At 45.1% G+C, this 27,399-nt stretch overlaps 1 protein-coding gene across 4 annotated transcripts; it reads right to left on the bottom strand.

Annotated features, from left to right (window-relative positions):
- Positions 1-735: 735 nt before the first annotated feature.
- Positions 736-26,747, bottom strand: DAZAP1 (DAZ associated protein 1). 4 transcript variants are annotated; one of them, XM_038168995.2, is made up of 13 exons: positions 26,575-26,747; positions 21,118-21,158; positions 20,511-20,677; positions 20,127-20,192; positions 19,389-19,499; positions 16,955-17,003; positions 12,384-12,466; positions 8,827-8,980; positions 7,315-7,344; positions 6,755-6,895; positions 5,928-6,110; positions 3,905-3,993; positions 1,553-1,748 (listed from the first exon to the last, which is right to left on the bottom strand). In XM_038168995.2, the coding sequence occupies exons 1-12, from the start codon at positions 26,604-26,606 to the stop codon at positions 3,914-3,916; spliced, it is 1,137 nt and encodes a 378-aa protein (XP_038024923.1). In that variant the 5' UTR covers positions 26,607-26,747; the 3' UTR covers positions 1,553-1,748; positions 3,905-3,913. The 4 variants fall into 4 exon arrangements, with proteins under 4 accessions (XP_038024921.1, XP_038024922.1, XP_071885398.1 ...); XM_038168993.2 differs by lacking the exon at positions 3,905-3,993 and having other exon boundaries at positions 736-1,748; XM_038168994.2 differs by lacking the exon at positions 3,905-3,993 and having other exon boundaries at positions 1,164-1,748; positions 19,389-19,496.
- Positions 26,748-27,399: the final 652 nt, after the last annotated feature.

The following is a 27,399-nucleotide window of genomic DNA, read 5'->3' as shown; positions in this document are numbered from 1 at the left end:
TCTGAGCTCTCACTCATTTCACAACACAACGCTCCTTCGGCCTGTTAGGGCAGCTCATTTGGATGGGGTTAGGCTCACAGGGACGGGACTAACATTGCGGCACTGCTCCTGAAGACCCAGACCAAACAGGGACACCAACCCAGATTTCAGCCACTTCACGCTGGGCTCAGCAGCTGCAGAGGAAAGCCCAAGGGAGGAGGTCCCTGGGGAAAGGATTTCCAAAGGAGACCAGAGACTGGAGGCAGTGTGAGCAGTGAGAGCACACCTCACTGTGTCAACAAAGAAACTGAGAGCGTGACCTCTGAGCCAGCACCACGAGGGCATTTCAGCCCAGTTACCTCCACGTTTCAGCTGAGGGGCCTCTTCCCGGAGGTGGACAAATCCAGACACCTCCTTGTGCTGCTCACAGCTTGTAAGGATTTTTTTTTAAATGGTGCCTTGCAACTCAAGGTCGGAGGGGCAGCAGCACGCAGCCAAAGCCCATCGCCGCTACGAACACACGAACGAGCGAGCACACACAGCTGGTTCTCTCACAACCAGGGTAAAAGCTGCGAGGCACGAAGGGTGACGGCTCAGATCCCACTGCTGGTGGTGGAACAGCCCACTGAGGCACAGCCTAAGCCTGTATGCTGATGTCAAGGCAAGATTTTTCAAGGCCGCCAATTGATTTCTCATGAAAACACAAATTCACGAGGAACTTCTTCTTGTAAAAAGAAAAAAAAAATGGAGACAGGCTTGTGTTTCTAATCCAAATGTACGTCTCTTTATTCAAACCAGGGGTAATCACTGGTTAGTGCAAAACGCACCTAAACCTTTTGCCTGAGGGAAATCTACATCTTAACAAGGCCTCCGTTAACCCCTAATGAAATCCACAGAGGATTTGAAAGAGTTTGAAGCACAGACCTAGCGCTGCGCTTCCTAAGTGACTCTGTGCGTCAACAAGTCTGCACCTGCCTTGTTACCAGTTCTACACCGTCAGGTAACAACAGCAAAATACACTCAGTAGATTTCTTTCTTTTTTTTTTTTTTTTTTTTTTAAACTCCCAGAGTTTCTGAACCATCCGCCCCACCGCTAATGTCAGGAGTAAGGGGGCTGCAGCTCGCCCTCACTTCCAACAGTGCTAACGGAAACCCTGTTTTAAATTAAAAAATAAGCCAGCATACATAGTAGAAAATTTCTCTTAAAAATTTCACAATCTGTAAATGTATATATTTTTTTTTTCTTTTAAACATAAAAGTTTACAATATACGGTAAAACAAAGGCTCAGGAAAAATAATTTCAAAAAAAAGAAACCTGAAGTTTTTGAATTAAAGCTGAAGACATTTTTAAAACCCTGTAGTTTGAACCAGTGACATTTATTTGTGCTGATGGGTTAGAGAAAGGAAAATATTTAAAAACTGCAGTCCAAACACCCACAGCGTTGCCTTCAGAAGCCATCTTCCCCCACCCCCCAAAAAAAATGTTGTTAGGTTTTTCTTCCATCAAGTATGTGATTGTCACAAGTTCCGAAGTCTGGGGCTCGGCTGCTCCCAGGCCCCCCCGTGGGGACAGAACTCCCTGATTGCCAGCCCACGCTAGCGCCTGTAGGGGTGAAATCCTTGCACGTTGTGGTTCTGTCCTCGTCCAAAGCCGCTTCCTCCTGCAGGTGGGCCACTGGATGGTTGCACCGAGGGGCCTCCGTAGGGAGGGGGTTGCTGGCTGGGATCAGAGAAACCTTGTCCAAACCCACTCAAGTCTTGTCCATACCCTGGGGAGAAGGAAAGAAAAGGCAGAGGTCAGCTTCCAGCCAGCTTCCAGCATCCTTCACGCGCACGGAGCAGCAGAGGTGCAAATTCAAGACCTGACGCCACTCCCTCCCCCCACGCAGTCCCAGGAACACAAACTCTTTGATCTAACACAGAAAGGGGAGCTGCTGCTTTCAGTTCTTCACCTTATCTGCCCCCTGGTACAGGAGGAGAACCCAGGAGGCGTGCAGAGGTGCAGGTTGCACTTTTGAGGTAACCCTGCCCAGCCAGCAGGTCAGACTCTGCTGCTGTTCAAGCAGCTTCAAGTGGCTCGCTGGTAGGCTGTCAGTTCATTCAGTTCATTCTGAGCAGCTTTTTTTTAATTTCATTTTTGTTTCTAGCAGCGTGAGGTCCAGCAGAGATGAAGATGTAGCAAAGAATTCTTCCTGGCACCTCTGCCTGATGGCAGAGAGCTTTTGGAGCCGAGCTTTGTACAGGCAACTTCACCTTCCCTGAACACTCAAAAACTGCTGCTGCTGAAAGGACACACTGCAGAAGATGCTTAAAAAAAAAAAAAAAAAAAAAAAAGCACTGCTGCCTGAATGTGTATTTTCATTAACTGGCCTCTTTCATGGAATGCTCAGTTCCTAAATTAGAACTGAAACATGAGGGGGCAAAGCTATTAGAGCAGGATCCCAAAGGCTGGGACTGCTCCACCCGTTACAGAATGTGTAGGGGAACCTGAACTTGGAACAACTGACGTGCTTCCCCTAAGGCTCATCACATGAGCAGGCTGACATCCACTTGCTGCGAGTTCAAAATCAAAGTTCCACTTTAAAACCTGCCCCCGCTCCCCACTGCTCGCTGCTGCAGCTGCTGCTGAATGCTTTAACCCAGCTGAAGATCAGCAGCAGTGAACAAGGACACAGCAGGTCCCCACATCCCCTAAAAATCCACTGCATCAGCGCGTGGGCAGTTTTAAACTTGAAAGGACACTCAACTGCAGCGCACACAGATCTGTGCAGGAAATTAATATTTATTTATATTAATATTTATCCTGTTCTTCCTCAGCCTGCAAAACCCAACGCTCCCCTGCTGCTGCTCAGCGAGGTTACGACCACCTGCACCAAAGCCCAGAGTTAGGCTGGGCAGAATTTGGGAATAGGGACAAAGGGCGGAGATGAAAAGCCTTGCAGGAATTCTTGCTGCCAGTGTGAGGGAGAACTAGATGTGAATTAAGAACGCTGAGAAACTAAGAAATTTAATAAAAGTTCCCTTAATTAAATACAACTCAATCATAACAGCAGCATCAGCACAAGCCTCAGCTATAAAAGATGGTATTAAGAACCCTAATTGCTCGGTACGTTTCTGCAGTTCTGCTTCTCCCTGTGCAGGCTTAAAGCAGGTTTAACTCTCTTAATCCAAAACAAAGTCTCTTTGCACGTCTTCAGTATTTCAATTTCAAGCTCTGCCTGTCTCTCAGGACTTGCAGCTGCTAATGAGCCTTAAAACACATCTATCACAAGGCTTCTATTAGCTAAAAATGCTAATCCAGGCTTTTTTCCATACCAAGATAAGCAGACTACCAAAAATACAATTTAATTGTTTGCCAAGGGGCGAGGCTCAGAAGGAAAGAAAATGAAGTTATTCTCACTGCACAGCGCAGTGTTAGAGCATTCGGTGGGGGAAACCACAGCTCCCCATTTGGTTATCAAAAAGGAAGCCCACAGCACCGAGCTGAGCAGCCAGACACGTAACTGCGCGTTGTCTTCCCTCGCTGTGGCTCCTGCTGCAGCTCTCAGCTCGCACCGTGAAACAGCACACAGCTCACCTGCCCTTCCAGAGGGCTCTGCTTTCTGAAGGAGCCGTGCCAAGCTTTATGGTCTCAATCTCTGGCTTGCAGAACCTGAGCTCTGTTCAGTTACGCAAGATAAAGTGTCGCCAGCACAGCAGCTTTGGAAGCAATCAGCAGCATCATTCGTATTTCAGTGGTGAGCTCCCCCTCCGAGCTAACGAGGGTACAGAAGTGTTTTAGAAGTGTGTTGCCCTTGCTTGCCCAAAGTAAACATTTGAGCCACGTCGCTCCCCCCACCCCCTTAGGAGAGACCCTGCAAAAAACAGGTTAGTTTCCCCGAGGCAGACAAATCAAGAGCATTGGTTGTAAATAGGCGCCACCTACCTAGATCTCTCACTGCTCAGCCTGACCATAAGAGTGTAAACAAAGTATTGGCGCGTAGCCTGAAGGGTCTTGAGAATAGGTACCCAGCCCTAGTAAGAAATGAGGAGACCAGGGTGACGAACCCCGAGAGAGCCCTGTGCAGAGATAATTTTGCAGGGTGAGGGAGACACACCCGTGTTAGCGTTTCATTTACTCGTGTTTACGTTCATCCCGGCTGTAAACATCGCAGCATTTAAGATGCTGTCAAGCCAGGACAAATCTGAGAATGCCACAACGATTAGATAACGCGGTGCCTCTTTAAAGCCCATCAGCCTTATGCATTTCCGTAAATACATGCAGATCAGCTGGGCTGCCTGTCGTGCAGCAGTGCTGCTAATCTGCAAACACACAAAGAGCTGGAGCTCTTTAAAAAAGTTTCAAAGATTTTCCAGGTAGCTTTGTGGATGACTGCTGCACATCAAACACCTCTTTCTCTGTTAGCACTTGTGCTCATTAACAGATTTCAAGCTAAGAAACCACTCGAGGTGAGAGACCACCTTCAGTTGTGCTTTACACCAACCTTCTTAGCCTCCTTCCTCCAACTGCAGTACCACACACCTTTTCCTCCCTCCTCCCTCCCCACCCAGCACTTTTAGAGGCTAATTAGAAGCACTTTAAATATTTCCCTGGGAAATAGGCTTCCTGGAATATACAGGAGGCGAGTGGTACTACGCACACCAAATAGAGGAACCCCCACAAGGTTGGAAAACAGATTCTTCCTGGACTTCTGAAACACCACAAATGTTGGCTCCCCGCAGAATGTAAATGATTATGCATGGCTCTGTGTTTTATTTAGTAGGGTCCACCCTCTCTCAAAAGGGATCTATCTGCAAAGAGACAAGTTCTTGCAAGACAAGAAAACCTTCCTCTTGAGTCACAAGGGCAAAGCTTTCTCTGGCAGCAACTGTGTTTAGAACAAATTTTAAACATTTGAAGCTCATCAACATGAGAACATCTGCTCGCTTTACAAATGCACCTGAAAGGCTAATCTTCCGTGTTTTTTTTAAACACATTTTGCATTTTTGGAACTTCAAATGGTATCTATTCAAATAACTTCATGAACTGTTCTTTACATAAGTTTCTGCAGGCACTTTAAATAAAACAGTCAGACACATGCTCACACATGGAGAATCTGTCCAAGTGTAGAGCAGCAGTCCTAATCCATGGACACACTGCATGCAGAAAACTGACTGCAGAAGTGGAAGACCACCAATTACTTCATCTTCAGGAAAAGGAGCATGCCACAGACAGGTCTTAGGGACAACGCTGCTTAGGAGTGTGTGGAAGAGCAATATGAAAACTCCATCTCAGTTTCCACAGAGAGGAGCACGAGCACCTATCCAGGTGTAGGTTTGGTTTTATTTTGTTTGGTAGTGCTGCCTGACTGGCTTAAAACTTGTTACACCAATGTCTTTCATCACTATCTCAAGCAGTTACTTATACCACAGCACAAATAAGCACTGCCAAGGCATTACATGCTTCTGACAAAACTACAGCTTGTGATAAGACAGGAAAGGAACAGGGGATGGGAGGAAAAAGCATGCAGATTGGATTTTAATACCCCATACTGCTTGCATCTCGATGCTATTCTTAAAGTCTACTCTCCAATCTGATCAAAGTCAGTTAAACAAAACAGCTGTCTACAAGCTGCATGAAGCTATTAGAGAGGAAAAAAAAGTTTTAACTGCAGATTCAGGGAGAGAGCAAATCAGTGACTTATCCTACAACTGCAGAAGTCTCTGAAAACGATCTCACAGGATACAAGTGATGTCTAGAGTTGGTTAAGAAAATACCCACTGGCTAGAATACCTGCTGGATGATTTAAGGATTCCTTTAAAGCTGGTGGCTGGCATTCCCCCCCTTGACAGAAGTGCCATCGGTGTTAGGGAACAGCTTCTGAACACTGACTTTGCACCCAGGTAGGAAAGCAAAGCAGGAAGGGAAGAAGGATCAAGCTGAGTTTATTTTACAGGCAGTTACTTACCAAATTGGCTGTAAGGGAATTCTGGCTGAGCAGTTGGGGGTTTGCTCATGTCCTGAGTTGCCTGAGATGGTGGTGGTGGTGGTGGAAAAGCTAGTGGTGCTGCCCCTGGAGTGGCAGGTGGAGGGGGTACTCCAGGTGGGGCAAACTGGTCAGGTGGAGGAGGAGGAGCACCATAACCAAAACCTGAAACACAAAGTGCAACGGATGAGCAGACATGGATATGGGTCAACGCCTCCCTGAATTCTTGCTTGGATTTAGTACAATGCACTTTTTTTTTCCAGTAACAGAATTGTAGGTATTTAAGTCAAAACGTTTGCTACTTGTAGCTGGCAGACAGTAAAACCAACTTACATTGTAACACAAAAAAGAGTGGCATTTCCTACCTTTTTTAAACCAAGTTTGTGACTAGACTTTTCAAAAGGTGGCCCGAGGGCGTAGATGTTCAAATCCTATTTACGTTTCCAATGCCACTTGTGACCTTAATTCCTTAAGCTTCTCGAAAAATCCCAGCCTGCGTCTAGCCCAGGTCACCGTGCAATAATCTCTTAAGTTTTCTCACAGATGTCATAATAGAGGTACACAATGAAACTAGATTTGTTTAGCGAGAGATTTGAGCTAGAGAACAGACTATTACAGCACCCAAGAGAAAGCAACCCAACTGCCTGACAAAAATAGTTGCTTGTAACTCCAAATATACAATCTCAGCAGAGAATTTAAGGATAGATTAAAAAAGCATAGGGGAATACTCCAAGTCCAGAGAAAGATGAGCAAAAGCCAAACCCTGAATTTGGTGACGGATTGCACTCAGACTCCTGGAGGTCACTTACTAAATGGTGGAGGGGTGCCATAGCCCTGTGGAAATCCTTGTGGAGGTGGGAATCCCCCAGGAGGTGTAGAGACTATGTATGAGGTAAATGGTGGTGGCGGTGGAGGAGCTCCTCTGCCTGGAGGAGGTGGTCCATATCCACCTAGAAAATTAACAGAAACAAAGAGCTGAAGAGGCACAGTAACAAAAAGTCTGCATTCTCTAGATGGCGTAAAGCTGTTTCCTCAATTTCAGATGCAGCCTCAGCCTTCTTTAAATTCTTACTTTGGGAAATATTTGTCCTCCAAGTATCCCTGCAGTAAATAATTGTATTTGAGAATGTAATTCCTTGATACCGAATTAATGGAGTTGGCAACACCGGGATGCATGTCAGCTCCCTTTTCTGGCTTGTTAACAACACGCTGTCGTCTTCATTCTTTAAGGACAAATTCAATCAGGCTTTTAAACATACAGGCTGTTAAATACTACAGCAATCCACAAATCTCTGTGGATTCTTAAAGAAATTACGTCCCCACTCAGCAGGATTTTTCTATTAAAATCAGTCCCATATAATGTACTTACCAATCGCCTGTCCAGCTGGCACCCACATCCCTAAAACAAAGCAAAAAAAGCAAGTTATACATGTACTGAAGCTGTTTAATATGAAACAGGAATGATTTAGGGAAAGTTTATCTTGCTTTAGGCTCTGGAATACACTAGATATCCTCCCAGTGTCCCTTACATTTCTTTCGGTCAAAGATTTATTTATTTTTAATGGTCCAAGATGTCTTAAAAGACTGAATTATTCAGCAAATAATGCAGAAACATGCAGCAATCCTCAAACTGAAGTCAGATGGAGCGCTCAAAAACCGAGCACACCCAGCCAAGAAACCGCACTAGTATAAAAACCACCGACATACTGAGAATCACAGCAGACTACACATCCAAGGTATTTTAATACATTATCAGGTTTATCCTATTTATTTTTGAAGTTTTTGAACCATAAAAACACCTTCCGCATTCGTTGCAGCATTAAGATAGAGAGATAAATGCATTTACGCTTCACGCTAATCTTTCCAGTAGATCAGCTATCGTTTTCTGTACAAATAACCACACTGAAAATAATCTCGTTTCTCAATTTGTGCAGTTGCAGATTAGCACATCTGTGCAGAATGTCAAAGCCTCAGCTGCAGCTTTCAAGTTAATAAGCACCATGGGGAAACGAGCAATCCCTCCACTGAGGTATCATCTATTGTAGCAAGAGATGAAGCACTGACACTCCCTTTAGCCCCCCAGGTGAAAATTTCTCATATCGGAGCACGCAAGTTCTGTTCTGTCAAATGCAACTCAATTATGCCACCGTATTTCTCCATAACTTATCAAAACTGTCTTCAGATGAACTCAGCATATTTATCCCATCTTCAAAATCTGGTGGGGTTATAGCCATCAAAACCAAAACACACGGCTGCTCCTTTCAGCCCTTAAGGGTTCAAGCTAAATCACGACCGTTATAAGCACTAAGTGCTCCCCTGCACCACTGCTGGCCCCATAGCTGCTTGTTATTTTTCCAGGCTACATTAAGCAATAAAATCCAGAGACAAGACCATCTGTTTTTCTCTCATCCCTTGCAAATTTTACTTATAACTTCCTCCGAAACTGCCTCATCCTTGAAAATGCCTATTTTAACAACATTTTTCTTTCAGGTCTCAAGCAGGTCACGCTCCCACAGCTGGAGTCCCAACTTGAGCTTTCTCAGCACCTTCTCCACGTTACCAAAAACCACGCTGATTCTATTTAGGGAGAGGCAGAGCCAAACAGAAGAGGCCAAGCACCTTCCAGAATGCGTGCGAGGCTCAGCACAACCCACTGACCTCTGCCCTAAGCAGCAACGTGTTTGGGGAAAAGGAGATGAAGGACTGGTCTCAGAAGACTCGGGAAGGACTGGCGCAGTTTTAGTTCTGCTATCGATAATCCAGCACGGAGATAGCATCGATGAACCTGCAAATTCTGTCATTTGCCACTCTTACCAAGTTATCGGCAAGCTTTAAGGACAAGATTCGCTCGCGACAGTGATTAGGACATCCAGAGAAGTACCTTGAGGGCCGTATCCTTGCTGCCAGGTAGGAGGGGGCTGACCTGCCCAGCCATTGGCAGCGCTCGGCATGATCCTGCTTCCCCACTGACTGGCGCCGGGCGGCCCTGGAGTTTGGCTTTTGCTATCCCGAGGTTCTGCACGTTTCACCTCCACCTAAACAAACAGAGTCGCCATTTAGGAGAGATGCTGCAGGTCAATCTACCCCCCTTCCCTTCACACACACCCTTAATTAACACTTAAGACTACACTTAGCATCTTATGACTTATGTCTAAGTACTTAATTATTAAACTTAAGGCCGGTAATTTAAAATGTTTCTCAGGTACAGTATGTGTGATGGTAAGACGTTACGAGTCCAGCTATTGAGGTATTTCAAGCAAAACACATCCTACAAATCATTTATGTTTTACCATAGTACAATATTCATTGGCTTTAATCTTAAAACAGCAGTACCCTCTTACAACAACTCTTCACTTAAAAAAAACGTAATCTTTTAAATCGTTTATAGACTCTTTTAATACTTAAGACAGGAGTTACAAAGACGATATTTTCAGAAAAAAATCGAGTAAAGAGTACACTCTGAAAAAGGGTACTAATGCTTTAACCATTCCAAGCGTTTGGGGTTCATTTGAAAGTTACAGTTTAAACCCACCCCATCTAACTGCAATTTCAGCTCGGCTCATACCTGAGAAACACACATTCGTTTGGTTGGTTTTTGTTTGCTTGTTTGTTTGTTTTTTTAAACTTAGAATTTATTTAAATGTCTAATGGAAGATAAAGACTTACCTTCCCCAGGCTAACGCTTAAAGAATCTCAATTAACTCAAACAATGTCAGAGGGAATGGATGTGATAAGAGAATCTTACATTACATCTAACAAAAAAGTAAACAAACATGCAAGTAATAAAAATGGACAGTTGAGTCAATAAGAAGCAAATCTTCATACTGTGTTAAGTCAGTGACAAAAGCCCTCCTGTTTTTAAAATTAGTAAGCCACAGTGCTTAACTTATTTTATTCAAAGATAAAATGTCCTAGTGTTCCAAGCCATCGAATAAGTGCATTTGACCTACTTAAAATAAGCTGCACATTCAATATAAACCTCTCAAAAAAAAAAAAAATCCAGTTTCTGATTTAATGAAACACTCTCAGCACTCATGCATGCTGAATTAAAGCCTTTTTTATTTTATGATTAATTTTAATGGGTGCCAGAGTACAAAGAAAATAAATCGCAATCATCAATGGGCCTGAGTAGTATGGAAAATAAAGTATTCAGAATTCTTCCTGCCATGTCTTAAAAACCATTCATGTCAGAGAACAAACAGGAAATAGGCACAAGGCAAGGACAAAGCCCCCCACCCCCAGCCCACTGCAGATGCCCCAAGGACATTATACATGACAGTAACCAAATCTCTGTCAGCTGAAGGCCTTTCCAGAGAGGAACCAAGGGAATTTTTCAAAGGACTCAAATTAATGAGTCTTAACACATTTGCCTTGAGGGAATTCGGTTATTGCTTACAAAAGCAGAGTCCTTCTTGCAATTTTAATTTTTTTTTTCCCCTTTCAACAACATATGGATTCATTTCAGCAATACCTTTTTAATTACCAGAAAGAGAGAGATACCATTTTTAAAGCAGGCATTATTAGTCAATGAAGGGAGCGGAGTGTGCTGCTGCTCGCTTCTCTGTGTGGAAGAATTCCATTAATTTTTCAGTGCATTTACAAGCAGCGAGCTGCCAAACTGAGGGCTGAAAAATGCTTGTGCAATATTCTCAACAACCAAGTTAAAATTCTGCACCTGCCTCGAGCCCAGTTTACACCAGTAAATGAGGCATCTCCACCGGTTGTATCCGAAGAAATGCTGCAGATTTCTGCCTTTTATGTCATTGAAAGGGGAAAAAAAAAAAAAAGAAAAAAGAAATTTCATTTTCATACTGGAATTGTTTGAGAAACAAGGGAGAACTCTGAATTAGCACTGACAATATTCTGCAAGCTGGCAGCACAAGAGGTGACATTTTGAAGGCTCGCACAGGGTTCTCCATTCTTTCCCAGACCCATTACAGCAGATGAACCACCCTTTGTTCGTGTTTATATTTAGCATGTGCTGCTTTGTGATGTGACCTCTCACTGAAGTGGTTCGTGTAAGTTTAAGGCAATTTCAAGGAAAGATCAGAGGCTGGATGCAGGATGCAATTCATACACACACCAACGTAAATAGGTTTTGGGCTGTCAGTGCCTTCGCTCACAAATGGGAGTGCTCAGCTGCTCACAGGAGGAAAACACTAGTAATCAAGTACACTAACGGTCTTGATTACACAAACACATTTCTTCATTTGCTGCATTTCCATTAACTAAAAAAATCAACCCACCCCTCAACCCCAAAACAAGTTCACAGGGATAAAAAGCATTCTGTACTGCGTAATTAACCAAACAAAATTCCATTGATTGGCAAGAACATATCCCCTGCTAGCTAGGTAAATGTTTATAAAATATCAGGCTACAGGAAGACTTTAAAACATAATGCAAAATTTTAAAATGCAGTAACTTAAGGTGAGTGACAGTATTCTCGGGTTTCCTTGAGATATATTCTCTCTAAGGTTGGCAGTTCTAAGGTTTACTTTAAAAACTGTGGGTAGAGAGAAAAGCTGCAAGGACTTAATTTTACCAGAATTTCCTGTGGTTAATTTTCCTTTCAGAAGTTATGATTTTCCCTGTCTAAAACTGGGGTGTCCTGAACAATTTTCTCTGCTTTTCATTTGTTCCACAGGTACGAGCATGTTCCTTGCTGAGTAACATCAAAGCAAGCATAAAAAATTCCTCCCTATCAAACATCCACTTGCTGACAACACAGTATGAAGATGAAACAACCAGAGGTCACTTAACTGCATTGTGGTTAAATACTATATAGAGTACGTGGGTTTGTATCAAAGTTTCACAGTAAGTGACCCAATTTTTTAAAAAACCAATCCTTCATGATGTTTTTGTTTTGTTTTGTTTTGACTCTTTTAGTTTAAGATTATACAAAGCAGATTTTCTCACACCATCTAAAATTTGAGTACCAAATACACATCTGAAGGAGTGGTATCTTAAACCAAGCCTTGAACAACTCAGATTTCATTGGGATTCTCTTTTTCAAACAGCTGGACACACCTACCTTCTACCCTTGCACCTAGGAAGCAAAGCAGTGCTCAGAAGATGGGCAGTCACCATCAATTCCATCCAACACAAGCTCCATTGAGCCAGAGCAACCCCCCAGGTCTGTAGCACAAGGCCTTACCCAAAATAAATATAAAAAAATAACAAGAAAACAACCCGCAGCCTAAGTTCTCAGGCTTTCAGGATCTACGTCGCTTCTCTGGGCTAAGACCCAAGCTATCTGCCTCTCTCACCTGCTTAAGCAAACTCAGAAGACTTTCTCCACCTTCATGGATAAAGCCTTGAATTTGGACTTGCACGCTCTCCCACCTCGCTGATCGGTACCTAGGTGTGGTCACCAGTGAAATTGCTAGTTGCCCAAGACTTGGTTCTTTCTTAAGGTAAAATAAAACTACAACTACACACTTTTTTGCCCATGATGTCGTGAAAATGCATGTTGACAGCCTGGTCCACTGATTGTTCGTCCTCGAAAGTAATAAATCCAAAACCTAGCCAACGACGAAGAGTGAATCAAGGTAGCAGGGTGTTGTGACACAAAACAGGATGATGAACAGTATTAGGGGCGGACCAAGGGTTCAAGCAGGGGTTTCAGATAACCAAGACTTGTGTTAAATTTTCAACAACAAAAAAAAATCAGTCTGAGAAAATTGCAATGGATACTTCCCCGTACTTAGGCAATTAATGCCTCATCTTGGTTTCACACATGCAACTTACAAACTGAACAAGTTAACGATTTTTTTTTTTTTAATTTGATTCCTAACCTACCCATCAGGAAATGGAAAAAAGTGCTAGCATAATCAGAACTGTGCCACATGATCAAATCAAAATACTTGTGGGACAGCAAATTAGAAGTAAAGAAGCTTGCCTGCTCCTATCTTTGATTTAAGCTAGGATCCCAAAGAAAAACTGTCCTGTCCCTGCGCCCCCAAGCTGCAAAGCATCTTCCTCCCGTCCCTCACCCCACTCTTCAGTTAGGGAATATTTTCCGTGGAAAAGAAGAACATTGTCTTTGAGATGTAGCTGTTAAAGCATGAAAAAATTTTACCACTCCATGGATGAATGAGAAGCTTCAGAAACTAACAACCTAGATCAGAGGTTCTCAAGTTTTTCACGCCTTGGAGAAAGCGCTTAACAGACGATCCTCGTTCCAAACCCGGCCTCCCCTGACGACCCAAGGAGCACGTCACACTTGCTGGTGTCTCTATCTATTTTACTTCTTGCACTTCCTGCTGCTTTTCTCTCCAATGGCTACCCAACGCTTTTTAGCTGCTCTTTTTGCTCAAGCTACTAACTGCTCGAGATCCCCAAGGATGCCTCACGCCCTTTTATCTGACCGCAGCCCTTGATGTTGGCAGCTCAGCTGAATCCAGCAGCTATTTAAAAGGCCGTGTGGGACGGGGAGTGGGGTGGGGGGTCTCATGCCTGTAGCAGACACTGGACGAGAGGCAAAGCCCCGGGTTCTAAACCGCTTCTGGAGGTCACACTTTGAGAACCACTGCACTTAGGTTGTAGCTGCTGATACTGCCGAGAGAGTGGCAAAATAGTGGTTAATCTCACAGAACACGGAGGCTGGTTCATGCCATCAACCACTTGTTGCTGGTGTAACAACCGAATCCCAGGAAAGGTAAGAACACATGCAGTACATAAGTGGTGCCATTCTTTAGATTAGCTAAGGGTAGAGCAATAAAATTAGAAAGAAAAACGAGGTGCGGCATCAAAAGCATATGGAACATGGATGCATTTCTGCTTTTCTGAAACCCAAGATTTCCCCCTTGGTTTGCATTTTGCTTTGCAGCTAGTGCTGACAGCAGCCATATATTGCTCTAAAGCGTTAAACAGAAATACAGTATCTATAACAGTTAGTGTCTCTCTAAGCTTATCCAACTGGGTTGGGTAAGCCCAAAGAGGCCTATTGTAGAAAAAGTTTATATATAAAAAATACACAAAGATACAGGCCAAAATAGATTCCAGCAGGTCAAATTCTGCTGTCAGCAACAAGAGCAAAAGACATCACTAAAATAAAATTAAAATAAAAAGGAAAAAAACTTAGCATTTCCCACACACAAGAGACTGGCAGTATAAACGAAGTTTTGTTGACCTGTGATGAAAGCAGCCTCAAAATTGAGAGCAGCATTTCATCACAATATATTTGTCTGAGGTTAAAATCTGCACATTAGAGCCAAAAGAAAAGTATTTGTATTTAAATCACACATTTAGCATTGCTGCCTTTATCTAAAAGGGCACGAGAAAGGAAAATGAGGGATACAATCTACATATGCAGGCTGCTCGCTTGATTCTGAGAAGGCTGAAGGAGGGGAACGGGTGGTGATATGGGGATGTGGTTTGTTGGAGGCGAAGAAGGAAGGAATAAAGGTCATTGAGGAAGCCAGCAAAGAAAAAAGCATTCAAAAGGGCCAAACGCTACAAGATAAGGAACAGTGAAGAAATCAGAATACAATACACAGAGAAATGCCAAGAACGTGAAATTTTAAAGACAGCAGAAGTGACAAAACCTATCATCAAGCAGCTTTATTTTTCAGAAGACAGCACTTTATTGAAGGCTGGAGAAACTCGTTGCCTTTAGCGGGAACCCAAGTGGACTACCAAACAGAGCTACGAGGCTGGTCTGCAGCCAAGGGAAAGAGAACACAGCAAGAACCTGTAAATTACTTCCCAGTGGTCGGTTCAGCAGAGAATAGAAAGCATGAGAAGCAGGGACTGCAACAAAGCCACTGTTTCACTTAAGATGTAACGAGGCTGGCTGTGCTTGGGACTCTGGCAAGAATTCTGATGAAAGCAGCGCTTGCAGAAGAGCTAACCACGAGGAGGTAGGGGCAGCAAGTAAATGAAGGCAACTCGGCTGCTTCGAGACAGGCAGGCAGCTCCTCGAGGGCATCACGGTAGTTCTGACACTGAGAACCTGGTTCCCAGCCTTCTTGTGAGAAGCTGAGGGTGGAGGAATGCTGCTGGGATTAGTAAGAGGGGTGATTTGTCCTTCCTTCTACCGGCAAACTGGTGACATAGCGTGCAGGAAGGGATGTGTTCAGAATGCAAGGATGGTAAAAGAGGAAAATGGAAGGAGGCAAAACTGACACTGATTCAAGTAGAAGATGGTAGCGAAGTGGCCTTTTAAAATTTATAAAGATAGAGTAATTCAGGTACCACGTTAAAGGGACAAGCGGGGACTGAACAGCGCTGTACAACAGAATACAGATCAGAAAGGAAGCGGGAGAAAATGTGTGCTGGGATGCACGACCAGGAGCACCAGATACAAAGGAGCAATTTTTCCTAGCACACCCCGAGGGATTAACAAGGCCATTTTTGGAGATGACAGTTAGTTACACTACATAAAAGGAATCTAATAGAATAAAAATGAAAGCCAGAGCAACAGGATTCAAGAACACTGCTTAAGAAGTCAGACAAATAAAGGAGAAAGTACTCTGCAGTACAACTGCACACTGGATGGAGACAGATAGGTTTTCAAACCTGGGCACATTTGTCATTTCTGCTTCAAGCTACCAAGTCGTAAGTGGACCAGAAGCCTTCTATTAATTTTTTTTTAGTATAGCTCTAAGCAGAGAAGCCATTAATTCAGACCAGGATTAATCCAGAGCAGGCATGATGTTTTAGTATCTTTTGCTCAGAGGCTGCAAGGCTGGGATAAATATCACAAAGATATAGATGATACAATAGTTACTGGAATAATTCAAAAACTTCAACCACAAATTATACTCATTTGCCCTTATCTTGGTCTCCACTGCTTCCTCTACTTGAAATTAGATGCTCTAGAGCATTTAAATGGATGAATTTATGTTCTGCTTAAATAGAAGACATCTGTTGAAAGAAGGTTAAGATAGCTACGGCAAGAAAACAAAAAACAAAAAAACAAATATATTGAAACTTCGTTTACACTCCAATTAAAGACAAAGCCCGTCCCTCCTCTGACTGTGGAACTGGCCTGTACCTCTGTGATAAATTATCACCTAGAGAGAAGAAATCTAAAGAGATATCGTTAATCACAGTCAAACAATTCACAGAGAGAAAAGGAAAAAAAAAGAACTTACTTAACATTACCATACTTTACTATGAAACACTTAAATATGCCACTAAGGATGTATGTCTAAATTAAAAATAAAACTAAGACTTAACAGCTTAATAAATATGAAGTGAAGAATATATTTCTTAATAATGAGTCAGAGGAGAAATGAGAGTTCAGATGGCAAACTATTCTCTAGCATGTAGAACATGCTACTAGGTGGTAAGTGCAACTAAGCTTCACTTATTTCAAATATTGCCTCTTAATAGTCAAAACAGATGAGAGATGCAATGGAAGGTGGATGGCATGAAGCTTGCTTCGTATTTTGACCAAAGGTTACCAGCTCGATTAAAACAGTCTAGAGAGACTTGGTGGGTTTTTTTCCATTAAAAAAAAGCAGTCTAGCACATAGGCACTATGTATCCCAATCAAAATATATGTATTTTTGAAAGCATTTTATGTCGTTTAAGAACTGCTTTTCTCAGATTTTAAGTGAAGCCATTTAACCAAAACAAAAAGCATGTAATGGATGGATTCTGTCCTAATCCCATGTCCAGAAGTACTCTGAACTAGAGCACCCCCATGCAATTATAAACATCAACATACCTTTCATGTGGAACAGGAGGAAAGTCTGATGAGATTTTTCCCTACTGTACCTTAAACCACAGGAGTGGCTCAAGAATCAAATTTCATTCAAATAAAAACCAGCAAAAAAAGAAGAAAATGAACATGAAACATCTGACTTTAAATGCACAGATACCAACTCAAGCTGTAGATGAAGAGTCTGCACTTAATGTGCTATTTGCCCAGTGAATTATTCTTTTTCCTGAGGCAACACAGAAAAAAAAAAATCTACCTTTTCTGATGGTGTGAAATAGTTTGCCATCTGACTATAGGAGAGTATGAAGAAATTTCAAGGACAAACTAGATCAGCCTTTACCTCGGGGCCTCTGTTTCTCTGCGTCATAGATCATTACAACTTCAGTGACCTGGAAGAGAGAAGGGAAATTCTACTAACTGTGCTACCAGGGGAGCGTTATAAACAGTTACCACAGGCTGGTTTCCCGCACTCTATCCACAAAGCACAATTAAATGCTTGATGTAGCCATCAATACCAGTCTGTCCTAGCACAGTGCAAACAAACTGGGAATACTGCTCTTTATAGGAGTCTAAGAAAAGCCTGGATTCATCTGTTCCAAAAAACTGCCTCATTTTGGCTTTTTAAGGTCTCATCACACTTAAGGTTTTAATCTAGCGTTAAGGTTGCTCCACTGTTTATACTCACATTATAGCCCATAAAAACTCTAAAGGTCTTGGGTTCTCAACACACTGATCATCAGCGTTGCTTCCTAAAACTGCTTTTTCAATTTTTTAAAAATTTTCACTCTCAATACGAAAGGTACCTTTAACTGCATTAAAAATTTGTGGTTTCTCCGAATTCCTTGCATGTCAGCGTGGTGCAGTATCAGCTATAAACTGATGCTTCAAATGGCATTACAAAAACATTTATGGGCGATCAGTATCAGAATGCATTTAGCTACAAAAGGAAATCAGAAAATGAACTGAAGGTCGTTCAAGAACTTTGAAGATTTTCTTCAAACTAGGCATCAATATGAGCTAAAACTTAGAACAGAAGCAGAGATGCAACATTCATTTCAAAGGCAATATTAAAATAGCTGAAAGGAACTGCCTTAAAAACTTGCAGATGGAGAAACAGTCACGAAATGTAGGTGATGTCATGGAATCACAGCTCTGCCCTCAAGTCCATTTATTTATTTATTTATTTATTTATTTTTTTTACTATGATCCCCTCATTAGCTTAAAACTCGATGCAAATCCACCTTTTACTGACAGCTAGAGAACATACTTTTCAAGTTATTACACCATACACACTCACTCGAGTGTATCCTATGGGATGCTAACAGCTGAGGTTTATCCCCACTAGGGGATTTTGCCACATGACAGTGGCAGACTTTTTTCCACTGCTCCGTTTGGATCCCATCCTTCACATCGACCTCATTTCCCATCCAATTACCACGTCTCAGAAACAATCCCTGCTTTTGCCTCATCACCCTGTGGCTACAAAACATACACAGGAACCTCTGCTTCTCCAGACACAGCTCATTAAAACTTCCACGTTGGCTTCCTGATTTCTACCCTGCTGTTAAAGTTCCACTACTTACTTTTCAAGGCACTTACACTTACTGGCTGTTGCCTTCTGGTTCTGGTGGCACATAACCCTGTATCTCCCAAGCCATCCAGAGGTCAGAACTGGAAGTTTTCCTCAAGTCTGCGAGGAAGAGCCTTTAGAAATGATGCCCCACAGCTGTGGAACATGCTCCTCCACCTTTATTTATAAGTCTGGTGCAGACTTTCAAACTAAAGAAAGGGTTATTAGCAATTCCCTTTTGTATTTTATTTAAAATTTGAGGTAATCATTTTTAAATAGTACTGTTATTAACTTAGCCACTTGAGAAAGAATCAACTAATCCTTTGCTGCCGCTAAGAAATTGTATAGAAAAACAATTTAAAAAAAAAAATCAGCAGATCACACTGAACACCACTCAAAGATGGCAAGCTCGCGTGCACTGGCACATCCTGGAATTCAGCTCAGGGAACCTTTAAATATTTCAAAATTATCTACAGCTGAGTTTAGTAATTGAGCTTAGTAATTTACCATCTTGGAAAGAAGCCACAATGGTTGGGATAAATGGGAAATTAAATCTAATTAGAAAAAAAATCCGAAGATACACTCGTTTTAGTCAGAAGTTATAAACTGAATTATACACAGTTGCATAACATGAGCAGCAGTTTCTCTCTAGAATGGATATTCCAGGGACAAGAGAACTCAGCTGACTCCAGATATTGTTTAAAAGCAACCAGTGTTAACAAAATAATGGCAGGTGACTGAAAATTTAACCAATCACTTATTCAAAGACAAGCGTTTTAGGTGTAAGCTCATGGAAGTGCTTCCAGTTCAAAAAAAATAAAAAAAATAAAAATCACACAAAACTACCACTGAGCTGTAAGTTTTCAATTGAGAAGCAAGAATTATTCTAAGCCACCTAAACTCAGGAGCATTTTCTCCCTGTGCAAGAAGGGACCAGAATAATGCATCAGGCAGACTTAAACGAGAGGAGACGGAGGAAGCAAAGTGAGTTACTTATCAGAGCAATAGATTTTGACAAACAGCAAGATGCACTTCGAGATGATGAACGTTTAGTACACTATCACAAAATGCTTCAGTATGTGCCTATAGCAGTTTGTCTAAATTAACCCCAAATTTGACAGCTTGATGAAATCTGAGGAAAGGCAGTGGGGAGGGAAAGCATCTTGCAACCAACTGATAACTGCCATCATGCCGAATGACTCACCACTCCGAATTTCTTGAAGTATTCCCTGAGCTCAGTCTCGCCACAGTTATGAGGAATCCCACCAACAAAAATTTTATTTGATTTATTGTTATCGCTCCTGGATCCTTTCTGCTAAATCAAGGAGGAAAAAAAAAAAAAAAAAAGAATCAGTCAGAAGGACAATGAGGTTGGCTACTTCAGTCATTTTGTGCTTAAATATGAACAATGGTCTCTTGGAGGCTGAGGGGGAGCCGTCTCCAGTCCTGGAGCCTACTGTTCATTAAAGGGAAGCAACTGCACGCTCTCAGCTCAGAAGTTTAGCATTCAGTTAAAATCCAGCCTCTCTTCTTCAGAAGATCAGAGAACCGGGGAGCATGTTCTGAGGCCATTTACTCATTTTTTAATGAAATCATATTAGCCTGCAGGGGATGAAGTAGGCTGGAAAAAAGTATCAGTCCCGCAAGCGCCCTTCCAGACACTCCTTTCAAGACTTGAAGAACTCCACTGAAAGCACTGCAAAGAGCTTAAAAAAACACCACACCCACAAAGCGAGTTTAACACAAACACAAAGTGTTTGCTAATAACTCCAGTGTACTTGGACTCTTACCATAAAAAAAATCTAAGTGTATTTTTCAGAAGTAAAGCTTACACTTGAGGCCTGCCTCTGCCTCCTGGTTTTAGGACATGGGAACAATCCACGTGAATTCAACGCAACAGAACTTGGAAACCAGCTACGACACACCACGTTTAGCTCCTTACCCATCCTTCCTTTGGCCGTGTCCGTTCGGGTTGCATCCCCCGAGGTGTACATGGCTTTGGATCAATCTGGAAGAGATTCCAGCTCGGTCAGATCTCTGCGTGGAACACTGTTCTAGGAAGTTTTGTTTCTGGCAGCTGAACACAGCGCTGCTGAAATTCAGCTCCTCAGATAAAAGCTATCAGCAATACAGCACTTCTATAACGTGACACAGATCACCGAGTTAAAGCTGTCTTACAGTAAATTAAATGCAAAAAACAGGCAACTTTTACATTACCCAGTATGCAATAAGAAGTCAGAGTTTAAAACACGTATTTGAAGCAGTCTGGGAAAAAAAAAAATATCAAAAACCCCACACCAGAAAATGAAACACGAAGTCAACTTACATTTCGGCCATCTAACGTGTGAGGTCTACTGGCCAGTACTGTTCCCACACAGTTGGGATCTTTAAATTTGACAAATCCGAATCCTCGAGACTGGTTTGTTGTTTTGTCTTTCATTATTACACAGTCTACAACTTCTCCATACTGGGAGAAGTAGCTACGAAGAGTTTCTGTTAAAAGAAGGATATATTAAACAGAACCAGATATTAACGTTACCAGGCTGTGTTCAAAACCACGAGACAAGACAGAACGAAGCAGCTGAGCAAGTTCAGACTTGAGCTAACCATCTTCTGAAAATGATCATGCTTGATTTAAACAAAATGATTTTTTATTCCACTCATGCAAAAAGAACAGCAATATCACAGCAAGGAAATGATTTTAAAAAGTTGTCATCTTCTGAGTTGACAACTTCAACACAAAACAGAACGCAAAGAAGCAAAACAGTGATTGCAACTTTCTCTACAGAAAATTTTATCTGTGAGCAGAAAAAATAGGAGGAATCTCAACCAAATTTCCCTACCACGGTATTGCCTGGTAAAAAGCTAGGTGTCTGTGTGTGTTTGGTTGTACACGAAGGGCAGGCCCAACGACTGTAGAATACATAGCTTACCTTGCGTTGTGCTCCAGTCCAGGCCACCCACAAACAGTTTTCTGCAACGGGAGCACAGAGCAGTGTTAGTTAGGGTGCTACAGGAAATTGTTTCATCTTATTTAACGAAGCAGGCAGCTCTTCTGAACAGCTCTGCTGGTGCTGAGGCCTCCGAAATACAGGATAAAGCCAAGGCTTCACCAGAAAGCCTCGATTCCTCATGACAAGCACCTTGTTTTGGGAAGACTGAGACAGAACTGGAGCACACGCTTTGTGTGCCAAGGGCACGAGCAGAGCTTGTACGTTTATTAGAGAATGTTTTGTTCTTTCATGTGAAGAGAAGACAATTACCAGGACAGCCAAAGCTCCTCTCAACTCCCCACTTCCAGGAATTTGAGAAAACGGCATCACTTTGAGAAAGGTTTTGCTAGCCAAGAGGAAAGAACACCATGGAGCATCACCCAAGTCCATTTACCTGCTCTCCTGGGGGCAGAAGGGAGTTCCAGCATGGAACACTTCATAGCTCACGAAAATGTGTACAAAGCACCACTGAAATTGTTTGAAAACCGAGCCAAACACATCATTAAGGTCGCACTCTACCTGCTCAACCCCTCCCCAGTCCAGGACGCCTGGCTCCCAGTTTCCTTCCCAACTTCTCGTGGCAAGAGAACAAACCAGCAGCTGCAGGGCCGTGCAGCTCCGATTTAAGGATGAAAACAAAACCCCAAACTTCTGAGATAAAGCAAGCTGACAGAAGACCAGACACCGTGGTTTAAGACACCTAAGTCTATTAACTGCTTTAATCCCAGGCTAATGACCGAGAGGTGCACAGTGCTGCGTTAAGCCTTTGAAATGGAGTTCAAAGAACAAACAGCTTGAGCTCTTCCACAGCCATTTGCTACCTGACGTTGAACATTACGAGGTAACTGGCAACCTAAATAGGTTAAAAAAACTCTGCCATACAAAAATGGATTAGGAACACAGCTGCTGCAACCCTCCCTGAGAAGTCAGGTGTTGCTTTTGCCACAATACCTGCAGTTTGCGCATTTGGTGTTACCACCACGTGAAAAAACAACGACAGCAGTTGAAGTTATTTAATATCAACTTAAAAACACCAAGCAAGAAATGCACCTGCCCTGGGGAATGATGTGGCCAGCTTCCACGGGCCATGTGGTCGAAGCCCAGTGGGAATCCCAGCTAAAAAACTGGGGCTTTACCTGGGATTTCTGTACTTGTTTTCTAGCTGCATAACTGGGTAAGAGAAAGGTTTTCAATTTGTTCCATGCTCGGATCAAAAAGCTTGTGTCAGCCCTCGGGTTTCCTTGCTGCTGGGTTCCCAAAGTACAATGCTGGTAAAAAAAAATAAATGTCCTCAAACTGTTGGTTAGAACAAAACTCGTCCCCTCCTTTTACTCGTTACTCCTTCACTCCCGTAGCAGGACGGGTCAGAATCGCTTTGGTTTACCGTCACCGTCATCTTCTAGGGAAATGAAAGCAAAAGTGGAACTGCCAAGTCTAAGGTGGGAAGGAAACTGGTGAGGCAAGCACGAAGGAACAGCGCAGCAATTAGTTGTGAAACCGCGTTACAATCCCTGCCTTCCAGATCTCTCCACACGCACCGAGAAGGTCGTGACTGAAACCCAAAGTGAACCCCACGCTCCCAACCCGGGACAGCTCTGAACCAAGCCCGTTCTCCTACAGAAGCCGCCCGGACCCGCAGCGCTTCGTGTCGGAGCACGCAGAGCACTCGGGGAAGCAGAGCGAGAGGAGCCGCGAGGCCGCCTGCTTGGCAGCTCTTTATCAACCTCAGGGTGTGACAAGGCTCCCATGCAAAGTATTTTACTCTCTAATTAAAGGCTAGTTGAAAGCCACCCCGGCGTTTGGCCCTTTTCGGTGAGGAGCACCGACGTAAAACATTTCCAGTTAATAGTTTTGTGTCTGCGAAGAGCCGTGCTGGGGTGATTTACCCTCCGAGGATGCCCCCCATGCCTCGGATCAATCCTCCAGGAGAGGAACCACCTTCTGCTTGCATTTTCTACTCACCCGAGCACAGCTGCAGGTTAGAAGCGGAAAGCTGAGGTTCTCCCTTTTCCTACCATAACTAAGAAAAAACATTCTCCTAATAAAAACCCTTGTCCTCAGCTCCTTTTTAGGAGCCACTAGAGCAGCAGGAACCAGCAGTGCCCAGGCAGAGCAGAGAGCTGCTGCACAGGGGCCAGGGCAGGACCTAGAGGGCTTGGCGAGGCAGGGAGCTCACGGAGGAAACCCGCAGCCCTTTTTTATGGCTTCATTTCTCCGTGCTACGGCATCACATCACAACCCTTATGCAGTAACAGTGAATAAAACAAAATAAAACAACGCTCTAAGGGTGGAGATGTGCTACGTACAAAGCTAAGGGTGACCCAATCCAGCATGAGGTGGTACCAAGAAGTCTTGCTCCATCCAGGCAAACCTGAATCCTCAGCCCCTGTGAGCAGTGCCAGCAGGACACTTCACTCCCTACCAATCTCCTCTGTGAGTGGGCCTGTTTTCTACTTGCCCCCTTCAGGATAAAGCTCTTCTCAGGACAGGAAAAGCCCCCCCAGACCCCCCAGTAGCAGCAGCACCAGCTCCAGGGAGCTTCCTCACCACCACCCAGTTTGTAACAGCCGAACCGGGCCAGCAGTCCCCGCCAGGCGCAGACTTCCTGCTCCTTCCCACAGCTCCCCCTTCGCCAAATTCACACGTGGGACACGCACAAATCCACGTGGCTCCTCCTCGTGCCATTACAGTTCTGCAAGTTCTGCAAGAAAACAACTTTGCCTCCTGGCAGCAAAGAGGAAAACCTCATCCGATGCTCGCTCAGATCGAAGTTTTGATGATGCCCATCGCCGTGCTGCCTACATTTTCCCCACGTGTTGGGTTTGGGGTTTTAGAACTGAGCTCGATAGCCTGGCATACGAGATCAATTTCTAAGAGATTGGTTTGAAACACCAGCTGCACTGACAGAACACCAAGCTGGCTGCGGGGAAGGAGGGCTCCCCGCAGTCTCCGGCCATTGAAACCTCCCCATTCCGGGATTAATTCCTTGCAGTCACCTTCCCTTCGTTTAAACAAACAAAAAGGCCGGGTTGCCTGAGGTCAGCAGCAGCTGTATGTAAATACACGGCCTCAGCCACATGCCCACTCTGGGACAGATTGGTTTTGGGGACACGGAGCGAAGGCAGCAGTTAACTGCCCCCACGTGCCCCAAAAAGCAGGGGAACACGGCACAAAAGCAGCCTGAAGCGAGAGCTGTGGGACCTAACGAGGCCTCTTTCTTCAGCAGACGCAGCTCGTCTGAGAACTTTTACCCAAGTTTCACAGCCCCACGTGTTCCACTGCAACTATTTCCTGACAAAGGTTTCTTCTTCTCTCACGGAAACGTGTCTAACACTGAAATAGCTAATTCCAGAATTAATAACAAAGCATGCAGAGATGTGTGGAAGGGCTGAAACTCAAAAAAAAAAAACAAACATACAAACTCCTTGCCTACATAAAATAACGTCAGCTTGACCATCATCTATCTTTTTAGTGCAGCTCCAACGAGTTCTGGCCCATAGGACGCAGCAAGCTCAGGAGCAGCACTTTCTGTCACTGGAAACACTCCAAGTCCCAACTCCAATCAATAATGCTCTCAAGCCCCTACCTACTCATACCCCCGTGAGGAGTTATTTTGGTTTCTGAACTTCAAATCCGCCCAGGAAAGTGGTTCAATCCACAACTTCCCATCAAGTTTAAGACTTGCATCACAGCAGCCTTCAGAACAGAACTTCCTCGCACGGCTCTCGGCAGCTGACCAAAACTGCGCTTTATCCTCTCATCTGAGCACTTCTGGGGAGGGAGGAAAACAGAAAATCGCCCTCTCCAATTAAGATCTGGTCCTTTCAAATCTGATTACGACTCGGCAGGATCAAAACCTGAGCAGCCTGCAGCCAGGAGCCACCAGGGCTGCTCAGGACGGGCGCTGATGATCCTCCAGTGGGGGCTCGCAGCCTGAGCTCACCTACGGATCTCAGACATGTGCCTGCTGTAAGACACCGGGTAGTGTCTTATGGGCCACGCTCCAAAAAAAAGGGCACTTTCGGGGCTAAACCTACATATTTAAACACGCCTCGTGCAGTGTGTGCTGTTCACGTGATACTCAAGGCAGTTTTCTTGCTCCTCGTGTTTTTAAGGCCATACAAACGAGGAACACACACAGTAAATGAGCACCCCGTGCCAGCTCCTTTGTAGTGAAAGCCGAGCAGCCCACAGGGTTTTTTCGTCTTCTTTTTGCCGTTTCCCACTGAAGTCTACAGGCTTTTATTTAAATAGCTTTTTTTAAATCTTCTCTTTGCTGCTTCCCGTCCTAACACGCGGAGTCTACGGGCTCTTCATTTAAATATTTACATGTCGGGTGGTGTGGTTTTTTTTTTTTTTGGCTGTTTCCTGTTTTAACTTGTGGAGTCTCCAGGCCTTATCGGCTTCTGAAGATGGCACCGGGATTGCCCCAAACGTACCTTAGGAGAGCTGAGGCCTGAGAGGGAGCTGATAAGAGGGGTGGGACAGCCGGGAAGCGCCCCCCCCCTACAGCCTGACACCCCCTGGCTGGGCAGGGGCAGGCCTTCGGGGCCTGGCTTTGTGCTGGAACCAGAAAATCGCCTCGAAACCCACCTCGGGCAAGGCCTTGGGAGGGTGAGGAGCGTTGGGGGCTTCGTTGTCTGCATCGTGCCTGGGGGGAAGGCTCCGGGACCCCCCAGGGAAAGGACCTGGAACCCCCGGTGGGACTGGAGCAGCCCCGGCCAGGTCTTGAGGTGGATTTGGGGGGGATTTAAGGTTTTGGGGGGGATTTGGGGGAGATTTGGGGAGAATTTTAAAGGGTTTGGGGGTGGTTTTGGGGTGGTTTGGGGGGGATTTGGGGAGGATTTGAAGGGTTTGGGGAGGATTTTAGAGGGCTTGGGGGTGGTTTTGGGGGGATGTGAGGATTTTGGGGGTGGTTTTGGGGGGATGTGAGGGTTTTGGGGGTGGTTTGGGGGGATGTGAGGGTTTTGGGGTGGTTTTGGGGGGCATTCTGTGGGAATTGGGAGGGATTTGAAGCAGTTTTAAGGGGTTTTGGGGGGAATTGGGGAATTTTTAGGGGTTTGCCGGAGGGATTTGGGGTTTTGTGTGTCGGGGGGGGGGGGTAGGGTTTCCTTTTCTTTTTTTTTGGGTGGAATTCCGAGGGTTTCGGGGAGCCGCGCGGTGACCTTGGGCCGCGCCACCTGCCGCCGCGGCGGGGGGGTCACGTGACGGGGCCGGGCCCGTGCCGGTGCGCGCGGGGCCAGCATGGCGGCCGGGCCCGGTGGGGGGGCGGAGCCTTCCCCCCCCCCCCCTTCCTCCTCCTCCTCCTCCTCCTCCTCCTCCCCCCCCCCTCCCCGCCGCGGCCTTCCCGTGAGCACAACCGGAGCCTCCCCCCCCCCCAAATCTCCCCCTTCTCACCCGATCTCATCGGCGCCTCCCACGCTGTTCATGGCGGCGGCTCCCGGGGGGGGCCGCGCCCGGTTCCGGCGGCTCGTTCGGCTCCTCGCTTTTTTTTTTTTTTCCTTTTTTGTGTTTTTTTTTGTGTTGTTTTTATAGCTCTCTCTCTATATTTTTGCGCTTCTTTTCCGCTTCTTTCTCCTTGACTCCCTCCCTCCCCCCCCCCCCCAGGAGCTGCAGCAAACGGCCGCCCCCGGGCCCGGCCTCTCCCCCCCGCCCCCCCTCCTCCTCTCCTCCTCCTGCTCGCCGCCGCCGCCGCCCGCCCGCCGCGCGCTCCCCTCAGCGCCGCCAACGGCCGCTGCGCGCGCACCTGCCCCCGCTACGGGGTCTCCGGGGCCGCGCCCGGGAAGGGGCGGGAAAGGGGCGGGGCTAAGGGGGTGGGGGCGGGGCTAAAGGGAGGGAAGGGGGCGGGGCTAAGGGGAGGGAGGGAGGTGAGTGGAGGTGGGAGGGGCGAGTGGGTGGGCGGGGTTTGTGGGAAGGGGGCGGGGCCTCGCTGCAGGGGGCGGGGCTTAGGGGCGGGTGGCGGGCGCGGTGCACGGGGCGGCCTCACTGCATGGCCCCAGTGCTCAGCGCATCCCCACTGCATGGCCCCGGTGCATGGTTGCAATGCATGGCACAGCACTGGTGCACGTTGCAATGCACAGTGCATGGCCCCGGTGCATAGCACACCCTCATTGCATAGACCTGGTGCATGGTTGCGATGCACAGCACAGCCCTGGTGCACGTTGCAATGCATGGCCCGGCCTCAGTTCAAGGTCCTACTGCATGGTTGCAAAGCATGGTGCA

The sequence above is a fragment of the Anas platyrhynchos genome, chromosome 29, assembly GCF_047663525.1.
Source record: "Anas platyrhynchos isolate ZD024472 breed Pekin duck chromosome 29, IASCAAS_PekinDuck_T2T, whole genome shotgun sequence".
NCBI classification, from domain to species: domain Eukaryota; kingdom Metazoa; phylum Chordata; class Aves; order Anseriformes; family Anatidae; genus Anas; species Anas platyrhynchos.
The sequence above is the reverse complement of the archived record's forward strand: the minus strand, read 5'-3'. Positions and strand labels throughout refer to the sequence as shown.